Source organism: Sphaeroforma arctica (genome assembly GCF_001186125.1).
Source record: "Sphaeroforma arctica JP610 unplaced genomic scaffold supercont1.20, whole genome shotgun sequence".
NCBI classification, from domain to species: domain Eukaryota; class Ichthyosporea; order Ichthyophonida; genus Sphaeroforma; species Sphaeroforma arctica.
The window spans coordinates 87,136-99,377 of NW_014040538.1; the positions used below are offsets into that span (position 1 = coordinate 87,136).

General features: G+C 40.9%; 1 protein-coding gene across 1 annotated transcript; it reads right to left on the reverse strand.

Moving 5' to 3' along the window:
* SARC_00596 (hypothetical protein) lies at positions 1–9,874 on the reverse strand. Its single transcript, XM_014305695.1, has 13 exons — positions 9,345–9,874; positions 7,785–7,918; positions 6,956–7,031; positions 6,409–6,524; positions 5,982–6,073; positions 5,514–5,610; positions 4,903–5,056; positions 3,202–3,350; positions 2,654–2,781; positions 2,113–2,247; positions 1,280–1,488; positions 583–730; positions 1–243 (listed from the first exon to the last, which is right to left on the reverse strand). The coding sequence occupies exons 1-13, from the start codon at positions 9,476–9,478 to the stop codon at positions 181–183; spliced, it is 1,635 nt and encodes a 544-aa protein (XP_014161170.1). The 5' UTR covers positions 9,479–9,874; the 3' UTR covers positions 1–180.
* Between the last annotated feature and the right edge of the window lie 2,368 nt (positions 9,875–12,242).

Here is a 12,242-nt window from a genome sequence, read left to right on the forward strand (position 1 = left end):
TTCTATTATGTGATACTATTTAATAAGATATTGGGGCCAAGAGCGACCAAAAGACTTCACCGCTCTCGACTACTGCTCGTCAATCGCAAACACCGCAGAGCAATGAAAGTACAGCAACAACGACGTAACCGCCAAATACACAGAAGGGGTATATACGGACGAGCACCGGTTCTTTCCACTTCATTTCCGCGCGCTTCGGTTGATTTTGCCGTAGACTGTTGGGAAAGCGTCCTCGCAGCGATACTATTCCGGTTGGTATGCAGATAGATTATAGCATGTTCAGTGCACACACTAGACATTGGGAGAAAAACAAACAGATGTATATCATCCTTGGAAATCGATGACAAGTTCGACGCTTAAGATTACAACCACAAGGGATAGTAAGGATTGTCTAAACACGGTCTGTGGGTCACAGACTGTGTCGCTGGTCGGGTGCATGTAACGTACAATTGCGTGAGCTGGTCCGCCGGGCCATAAATAGACATTGAGATCCAAAGCAGCAAATGTCAACACACATATCACATATCAGTAAAACTTCGGAAGAAAAAAAAAGAGGAACACCTTACACGCACTAGTACCTACCTGCTTCCGCAGCTTTTTATATGTGGTGTGGTCAAACATCTGCTCAAACTCTTGCTCAGTCATGTAACAATCGGCATAGAGTGCTTGGAAACCTTGAAGACGGCGCACATGTGCTTCCACACGTTTCATCGACTCGGCGGCTACGAAGCTGAAGGTGGCACGATATACAATGAAATAAATAGTGTCAGTGTCATAATATACATTTACAGACGTGTACGTGTCCACATCATATATATATATATATATAAATATATAAAAATAAATAATATACAGACGTGTGCACATCATATACAATTATATAGACATGTGTACATCATATACATATATATATAGACGTATGCACATCATATACATATATAAATATATAGACGTGTGCGTGTGTACAACGGACATGCTTTGCACGAACATCACAGTAACCCGAATATGGATGTCTGCATCAGAATCAGCGGCAACACAAACAGAGTCACAGGGCTATAGTCAGGATAGCCAAACGAGTGCAAATTGGGTTGACAGGACCGGCTATCATACACATACAATGCGGATAGCAATGGCCAAACTACCAAGTCATCTGTAGTACTAAACGCTAGCTACTCACTATACCATTGCCACACCTGGCTCGAATGTCTAACACAGTCTACGAAACACATGGTCATACAACAAAGCATATCAGCCATATCCCATAAAAGCCGACACATACCCTTTATTAGCGGGATTTCCATACGCGCCAATGTCGACAAACATCTCCTCGGGCTTGCCATCAACGATCGCAGGCTTTAAGAACCCGCCGTACTTGGCGTGGGAAGCGCTTGGTAGCTGCATCGGGCACAGCCAGAGCGGATATAGATCGAACTCGTCATGGAATATATTCACGCACTCGGCAGTGGAGCTGATGGGCACCAGCATGTCCTGATTGTGTAGGCGAAAGGTCAGGGTATGTAATACTTCAGATATGCGTCATCGCACTCGTCATGGAATATATTCACGGACTCGGCAGTGGTGTCGATGGGCAAATATGACCTGATTGTGTACTATGGTTCAGTATCACATGCACATACTAATGAATGTATCAGCACATTCGTCAATGGGCATATACACGGACTCGGCAGTGGTGTCGATGGGCAAATATGATCTGATTGTGTACTATGGTTCAGTATCACATGCACATACAAATGAATGTATCAGCACATTCGTCAATGGGCATATACACGGACTTGGCAGTGGTATCGATGGGTAAATATGATCTGATTGTGTACTATGGTTCAGTATCACATGCCCATACAAATGAATGTATCAGCACATTCGTCAAGGGGCAAATACACGGACTCGGCAGTGGTGCTGATGGGCACCAGCATGTCCTTTATTGTGCAGGTAAAAGGGGAGATTTGATCACAATCAATTGAGCATCACATCCGTCCACCAAGACATAGATACGCTCCATAGCACACTAAAAGACACTTTCCACTATTCATCCTCGAAGTAAGACTACGTCATGTGCAAAGTGCACAAGCATAGACCAGGATCATACCATACCTGCACAACATGATGTAACTCGTAGAGCTTGCGGGTGGCTTCTATCTGGGTGAGTTTCAGAAGCGACACTTTGGGAGGCACCGCCCAACCGAACAGGTAGCGGAATATGGGTTCATTGCCGAACGGAATGATATCCTGTATGGGGTAGTGAACCGGATGCTGGATTAGGACAGAGATAGACGTGATATTCTGCGGACGAGTACAACAAGAATCTCTGTGGTACGCTGCCTGCACAGCTGAAAAAATGGCACACAATCGGACATGCACACACACACACACACATATATATATATCTATATATGTAAATATACACCTATAGATATATGGGTAGATACACATGCAAATCACCGCAGACATACATAGACAGACGAGCCATATTGGTGCACGAGTGAGAAACCCTTCGTATAAATCTGTGGGTGGGTGTTTGTGTATGCACATACGTACCCACACACAAGATGCACCCAACCCCGTGTCCATAAATACCCTGGTCAGCATCGTGCATGCATAACTCTATACATATATATACTCGTCAATACAATACCGATAATTCCCAGAATATCGAGCGAGAATGGCGGTGGTAGTAGTCTCGTAGCGGGATGTACTCGTTTGAAGGTCCTATGGTGAGGAACTGCTCGACATGCTTGTAGAACCAAGGCTTATAATAGTTACCTGTGGTAAGGTGCAAGTATAACCAATGTTAAATTTTGACTCTGCGTCAATATATATATATATATATACATAAATGCATATATATATACATAAATACATATACATGAACATAAGTATATATCTGAACATGTATGTATGTATATATAGATACATGTACATACAGGTGTGCAAATGTATGAAACTACAAACTTAAGCTTTTATACTGATCGTATCATGAGCCGCCACTCATAGCGAGTGGTTACTGCTTGGTGCTTTGCGCAACTACCCTATACATGACAAAACCGAGACACAAAAGTACACACCCCAATTTTAACAGAAACTCGAAACTCAAACCATATGTGGTAGTATAATGTGAATTGTGTACAGGTCATATACATACTACAACCAACTTCAGGCCCAACACTTCCGGTCTGAACTTACCGATTGCATTGCGCTTGGCTTGCACCACATGGTCAGTCATCACGCCAGTCATGACCACTGCCTCGTTTTGTGAGTAGACAAGACATTCAACAAAGTCATTGTCCATGTTTCTCGCTGCCGCTTCGAAAATCTTTGTGTAGTCTTGTTGCCTGAGTGTAGTTGCGAGGGTGTCCGAACCGGCGAGCGTAATCAGACAAGCATATAGGAGTTGTACCGTGTGTATCATTTGGTGGGATGTGGACGTGTACGGATTTAGGTATGGCATTTAAGTTGTTTCGACTAATGTGGATTTCAAACATGCGTTGTACAATCTTGGCTATGGTACATAGTAGCAATACATTAGTAATAAAACAGGCAAGATATAAAGACTTTTCCCTCTAGGTAGGCATAGGGAGTCTAATACAATCTCACTCTGCATACACCAAAGTGTATACGTGACGACAGCGTCGTAAGAATCTAGAACCGGGCGCACCTCTCATGTAGCATGTACTGTATAGTGTGGATTAACGAACTCGCCCTACAGCACGAACACAAGCAATGTCTGCTTATAGCTCGGTGTACTCGCTCATAAACATGTGCATATGTGACGGCAGCTCGTGATAGAGTATCTGCGTGGTACCTGATGCGTTCCATGGTGCGTATGTACTGGCGTACGTGTGGTATACTTTTGTACAACGTGTTAGGTGCGGAAAGCCAATAGTGAAAGCAATTGCTGCACAAAAGGAGTATACACACATACTTTAAGTGGCGCATGTTTTGATAATCTAGCGACCTACGTGTGGTATGATCTATGCACGACAATATATGTGTGACCCGAAAAGCAATTGCGAACCCATACATTCTAAATATATAATAAGTCTGTGAATTGGTGCAACCCACAAGAACTTATTGTTCCAAGGCGTGGATGTACTTACATACACACGTACTACTATGTACATCACAGCGTACGCGTGTAATGGTAGTAGTAATCAAATCTACGGTACATAAAGGGTGTATAAAATGGGTTTCGCATTTGTCATAGCGTCTGTGTGACGACTAAAGTATGCCATGGCGAAGGTGAATCGACGCACAAAGTGCTATATCACTGTAAATGCACAGCACACGATGAGTAAAGATTCAGTATATGCGTGGTGATTAAAGATTAACTTTGTATGTATATACATGCATACAGTATATGTGTGGTGATTAAAGGTCTCACATGCGCCGTAGCATGCATGCAGTCATGTTGGATATACGTGAATTCCTTCGAACCAGTGCGACATTCATGAACTATCGTGTGGTTGGGTGTCCAGTGAGGCTGACGCCTAGAACAGTGCACAAGTGATCACTAACCTGATGCACGCTCTGGCCTATGTTTACCATGGTGGGCGTGTTGACTTACGTTTTGCATGGTGGATACGTATTTGTGACGAGGGGCGTGAAACGTGCACAATAATTCTTGCGAGTCCGGTCTGGTCAACGCATGACAAAAAATGTAGTAGGGTTTGGAGACACCGTACCGACTTGCGTGACACGGTGAGTATGCAAAGAGTGCATATTTCTTAATAGGTGGTTAACGAATGGCAAAAAAACACATATAGTTTGGCAAAAAGGGTTTCGAATTACGAGTGGTATGGTGTGTATGCGAATTGCGCGTGTTTTTTGGTAGGCGTTTGACTCGTGGTACAAACAGTATACTTTGACAAAAACGTACTGACTTACGTGTGGCATGGTGTGTACGTGATGTGTGCGTATTTCTTCGTAGGCACAAGTTTCAACTGGGCAGACACGATGAAACCGAGTGTACCGTACGACCACGGAATGCTGTAGAATAGCTCCGGGTTCTCGGTCGCACTGCAATTCACCACTTCTCCATCTGCGTGCATGTGAATGTGTAAATGTGTATGTATGATGTATTTAGTACACACATACACAAATACTCACAAAAAACCGAGCCCACACACACACACACATATATATATATGGATAGTGGGGGCATATGGTCGTGTACAAGTATCTTGCTACATGCATGTCAATAATGGGTACGCAAAAGCGAGACTATATGCACGCAATTGCTCACAATGAGTTGTGCGTATCAATACAGTATATAAATACGTTGCCGACAACACACCCTACTGTATAGTCAGTAGTCCGTCAACAAAGTATATTGGAAGTATGTACGCAATACAGATATGCATATGCACTTATACACGGGTGTTATCGCAAACACTGTTCTTCTCACAGTCTAATAAAGATACACACCACACTTCATGGACAACGGTGGTTCTCACAGTTCCAAAGTAGTACACACCACTTGTTCATTGGTCAATTACCTGCAGTAACCAGTTCAATGCTCTTCACAATGTGTTGAAAGAGGCCGTGCTTGTGTGATGAAGTTTCCACCCCAAAGCCAGCAATGAGCCCTCCTACCTGTATGTGCCGAATCCGAACAAATGACAAGAATAGGTATGTGTGCGAATACAAGATATATTAAAATACGTGTACACGCACGGCTCAAGGTGGTTTCCATAGACACAGACCAAATTCTTACAATAAAACCAGCAGGTCCGACATTCTCGTTCTCAAATTGCATCATTAGCACACTTTGAACCTAGTTTAGAAAGGTCGTTTTGACCAAGAGCTCACACGTACACACTTGTCACTCAAAATGCATCACAACTAAATTAACAAGGTGTCTATCACCCTAGAATCCCTGCAACAAACAGTGTTTTTCCTCGGGGTGTATGTATGGAGAACAAAGGTCTACTTTCCCCTTCACTACACAATGATTAATAGCATACTGTGAGATCGTCCAATTCGGGCGTGAGGGCTAGAGTCCAGCCAGTGGGAAGGATCAGTGACGTGATTTGGCCCATGGTGGCTAGCGGTTCAACTGGTAGTATAGATATGCATTTGTTTGGGATGAGTACGTAGAATGCTGAATGATACTAACCAAGACCGTTGACAGATTAATAAGGTATGCCGCAACAGCCAACATATACGCCCAAATAAAGTCATCACAAGCTTTACTCGATAGAGGACGCAACACATAATATTCGCCATCGTTGTATGCATTGGAATTGCATAAGTAAGCCATTGTCGTGTACACAGTTGTGACTATGGGTTGCGCAACTTAGGGTGGAAGTCACAGCGGCTGAGACGCTAACAATCCTCTATCAAACACATAAGTCGCGATGCGTGGTATTATCCGCACTCTGCGCAAAGTACCTCTCACCGTCCGCGCCTTCTGATCCACTTCGAGCACATCGTAAAGGTCCACGTTGATGTTGCTCATGGTCTCCTTGTATGTGCCAATCCTCAGAGAGATCGTTTTCCATCCAGCTCTGGTATGAATATTCGAATCGCAAACAAAAGACATTGCTTCAGAAGGCGTGGTTATCATGGATAGCAGGCCATTTGTAGTGCACTATGAGATATATCGCGTAGACAAATGTACTTGCTTTATTAGAGCACAATACATCACAGTGTCGGCAGCTTGAACTTCGGTACAATAAAACGTGCTAATGGACTCGAACATCTTGTCGTGCCCAAAGTACTGCCACAGAAAACGGTATAATAGGTCAAAACAAGGCCAAAAAGTCTGATGAATGCACGCACAGCCTACGTGGATATACAGTATATATATGTATATGCATATATACATACATACGCATATAGATATAGATGTAGATATACATGATATATATATATGCCATATCTAAAATTTTCAGATCGACCGCATCTAAACAATGAACACCCATACTCTGTTACTAACCTGGCGGTACACATTGGGCGCCTGCGACCGTCAGCGTTCCAGTCTTTAACTTGTTTCTGTACATGGGCCACACGAGCTACCCAATTGTACAAGAAAGACAGGGCAAATGAAATGAAATGGAAGGGGATACGAACGCATTGCAGAATTAGTTTTCCTGTACATATTGCCAAATCAAATGGTAAATTTACTATTTCACGTTCTCCTTGAAACGCAACATCCGAATGGCGCATCTGTGCAGAGCAACAATGTATCGCATATATGATCGAATCAATATCATAGCCTGAAAATATCCCAGGTTATTGGTTGCCATCCCTTCTTACCCTCCAGACCTCCGTATGGTTCACCGCCAACACCTTGGCACAAAAATCCACTCGTACACCGCTTAAATCCACTATCACAGCATATCTATAGACCATCAAAACACCTACATCCACATTGATGGCTCACAGACGGCTCATACAATGTCGCTTCATGGGGGTGACAGGTGCCTGCGTGGTGACCGGTTCAAACTTCACCATAAAAATAAACAACAACAAAAACCACGACATCGTACACGACACGAGCATACTGACGAATGTAACGCATATTACTAATCCAGCATCACAAGTATATCTAGTGTATATATGCCATCAAAAAATTGGGTATACACTCTAACATGCGAGTCACGAACATGCGTAACGACCGGACGCAACTTTATCTCGAATATAATACGGAACGGTAGGCGAGCCTATTCCAGACTGTGGCGTGTATTACTAAATCAGTGTCGTGTGTATATCATTCGTATGATACCTGAAAACCGAGTGTAGAACTTAAAACCTAAATCACGAACCTGCGTGATGGGCGGGCGCAGACTTCATCTTAAACACAATGGAGCTGCGCACATAGGAGACCGCATCGTACACAAGCGACATTGGCAGCAGCACCAGACAAGCAAAGATAGACCTATGGTACGTTAGCATGTACCTGTAATTTGATAGATGCAATGGGGAGTGATGTCGTGTATGCATTAGGAATCTACGTCACGTACAAGCAGGAATTGGGAAGTTCATCTACTATATTGGTAAGCATTAATGGCTATGAGACATAGCCGTCAAAACCAGACACGCGAAAGTCATCCGGGAAGAGAGCCAGTGTGATCGTCTCGTAAGCGGTTGTTGGATATGTTGCTGAAGGTGTCCGTATAAGTGGGATTCTGACAGAAGGTCACCGTAGCTCGTAGGCCAAACTCCTACTCGAAAAATGGTAAAGTGATGCGTGTTTCAAATGAAGTGTGAACTGGGCCAAGCAGTTTATCCCGATAAAAGATCATAAGAATAGTAGTATAGTGATATAAAGCATGAATGCAAAATAGGATACATTAGAATTCAAGTTCAGAATGTATGTGGTGTATGCGAATCTTCTATGCATATCATAGTACTGAACGCAACACAGAGCGGTGATCTTGCTCACTTCACGCACCATGCACACACAGTGCAATAATATTCAAGTTAGAAATAAAGAAATCAGGTTACGAACACACTAAAAATTCATATACTCCATCCACCTGTTCAGTGCACCAACAAGTTGTGTATATACCGAGAAAAGCTCTTCCTAGAAATACAAGTACATACATATAAAGCCCACACCCTATCCCTGTGCTTAAAACATCGAAATGTAATTAAATGATACAGTCGTACTCGCACTATACATAGGGACAACATGATAAGATCAAACTCAAAGAGCACATACTATATACACCTATTCAGTGCGTCACGTAAGTCGTGTAACAACGAGATAAATTTGTTTGGATATATGTAGATACACACAAGTGTATGTCCATCCCTGTGTATATCATTGCAACGTTAACGGTACAACCGTATTCGCGCTAAACATAGAAACGGCATAGGAATTAGTTCACTCGAGTCCGCGTAATCGATCCATCTGTTCAATGCGCCGCACCGGTCGTACAAATAAGCAAATACATTCTATTGAATATATAACAAGTAATGACTATCTCTGTGTATAGACACCGAATATAAAAGATGCTAGCTTATTCACGCTAGACAGAGAACGTCATAAAAACACTCTCAAACCCACATACTCAATCCATTTGTTCAGTGCGCCACACAATTTTGTGTACTTAGTAGAAATACTACACTAACTATACATATAACATGTAAATATTCACAAGTAGATAAAATATTCTTTCTACGATACAATATCGTAAATGCTAATATTTTCATATATCCATTTATGTACAAAAACCACAAAGTCGGTCCATATTCTCTAATGTGCATATAGAAATATAGTTACCTGTGAACATGTATACATGCATAAAGGCGTGCCCATCTTTTAATATAATAACGAAGTGCTAATACGAACTTTATATTCATGCACAAAGGTCACATACTCTATCCATCGGTTCAGTGCGCAAGACATGGAGTCGACAATTGATTGAACAAATCGAGCAGCAGAGCCTGTCATGCCGTTCTTAGACGACGATCCCGCATCTGGCTTGCTTCTACCAGATTCTGCGTAGCACATCGTTCCTGTAGCACAAACTGAGTACGTCTAGATACATAAATTATATAGGCTATGAGAAGTCACTCTGGTGTGTAGGTGTGTGTGTGTGATATGTGGATAGTGCACTACTTGTGGCTACCTAGAAATATTGATATGTAGGTGAAAAGTCTTCAGCTCAACGTACAGCAAAGCAGTATTTATACACAGCAGCTGTGAGATTTAGCGCGCTCGTGTATTCTACTCGAGTACTTCAGTGGACTTCGTTGTTCGTTATTTGACACGCTGACGCGTTTCTATTTTTGTTCACAAGCACCTGAGGTCTTCTTGAGCGGATCGTACGATTATAGCATGACCAGAATTACACAATAAGAAGAAGTATTGACGACGTATTTTATTATTTAAATCATGGTATGATTCAGGAGACCTAAATGCAGAATGGTTCATCTATGTGTAAATAAACAATTTTAAAATAAAATAACTCAAGAAGTGAGACAGTCACCAAAATTTTATCACACATTCTACATATGTTTAAAAAAACTTCATGACCCTCTCTTCTACTACTACTCTCTACTAGATTAGTAAATATTTTTAAATATAACGGCTGATCGGACTCACGTCCGAAAACTTTTAGGCCCTGTTCTGCAACTCAATATTACGGCCATTTTCGACGAAAATGTTCATTTTTGAAAAAAGAGCATTTTTCAAAATTCAAAATGGGCATTTTCTCTAAAAATCGATTTGCATCTCAAACTTGAAAAATGTCCATACTTCCAAAATCACTTTTTTGAACTTCTATAGTCGCGTTTTTACATAAGTTTCAAATGCTGTTTTTGGTAAAAAAGAATGGCCATTTCTTTGAATTCACGTAAAATTTCTTCTGAAACTGTACAAAATACTCTTTCAAAAATAGAATCGGTGATATGTATGGTTGATCATTAAGTAATATGATTCGTTCTTTCGTGGAAAAAAGGGCGCGTTGCTATACGAATTATGAAAAGTAGCGTGCATGGAAATATTGTGCACAATGACAATGTCAAATGTAGATATATGGCTATTTTGATCAGCCACATCAGACGAATTTTCAGCGATTCAGTCCCAGTGACCTCATCTTCCTCCACAAGAGAATCCATGGATCTAGGCGCGTGAGATGGGTTTGCACTCATTGTGGCTGATAAATGGGGTGGCACTTACAGATATTCTAACGATAATTTAACGAAAAATCTCAACAGTTAACAGCACGAACAAAATGATACATGGCGCGTTTTGAGAAATGGCGCGGTTTCATTTTTGCTCTTTCTATTTTTGGCAGTTTCAATGTTTACGTAAATAAGCTGCCGTAGGCGTAAAAATCGACGGTTGGAAATAATGGCCGTTTTTAAAAAGTATATAAGGAACTCAAATATTTTTGAGAATGATGTTGTACCCATTTTATAATGAAAATCTGAAAATATAAAATCGATCTAAAATGGACTTTTTCAAAAATTGACATTTTCATGTTGAGTTGCAGAACAAGGCTTCAGATTCGAAATCTATATACAGTAAAATTGATGTTTGCATTTTAGCACAGCCTCCTCTCTACTATTCTCTCTCTAGCTAGTAGAAAGAGAGAGAATCAACAACTTTTGTGTTTATACATATTTATTTAAAAAAATACCACCATGAAAAATACCTACTTTAGAACAATTTTTCAAACCCGTTTCTAAGCCTCTCTATTTATTTATATCCAATTAGCTTACCGCGAATAAAAAAATAGTATTTTAAAAAAGTGACTGAATTTTTGTTTGTACCGAACATCCTTTTTTGGCATGTGTTGTACTTTATAATCATTTTGTATACACTTTAGTAAATTTGACTATATACCTTATCTAGACCATCTATGCATAGGTATATACATGTGCATGTTCTTTCATACCAGCTTAAGCATCATAAGACGCGATGGAGGTGCAAGGGCTGTCACTGTTACTGTCACCCTTACTAGTGAAAAATCCACTATCCAATATAGTAGGTGTATTGGGCTGTTACTGTATGTATATATATATATATATATAAATATATATATATGTTTTATAATTATCAAATCGTTACACATTAAAGCTTCTGATTGACTGAGGTTACAGTTAGAAGGATTTTGAGTCTGAATGAGACTAACGCTAAGACTCAAAGTTGAGTGTGAGCGTGAACGTGAACGTGAAAGTAAAAGAGAGATGTAAGTGTGTACACGCGTGTGTATTTCAAGACCGCTTTGAATATACGCTTTCAGTCGCCGCGGTGTCCCAGCCGTTTTTTATTGAAATATAGGTGTCCGTCCGGTTTTTGGACGATTTTGAAAAAGTTTATTTTACGTAGAGTAGTTGGAGTCTCAATAGTCGTAATGATAGTCGTAATGTGGGCAAAGAAACAGTCGTATTTTAAAAACTCTCAGATTCTCTCTCTCGCTCTGAGTCTCTCTCTCTCTCCAGATTGCGTCTCTAACTCACTATTGAGTCTATTCTCTCTCACAGGCTCTCTCAATACATTTAAAAAAAAAGATAGGTACTATTATTATTTTTTTAAATACGGTACGTTAACGCGAATTTTTATATTAAATAAACGCTATGAATAACGTTTCGGGGTCAAATATGGATGATAAAATTATGGAATTGCGCTTGCACGATGAACCTATTTACAACCAAGTGGACCTTATAGCTCAAATTAACAGTCACTGTTGGGTATTTTTGGCGCCAAACTTTCTAGGACATAATGGGATCATGGTATTTATAACCTCATGAAAGAACCCAGTCATATA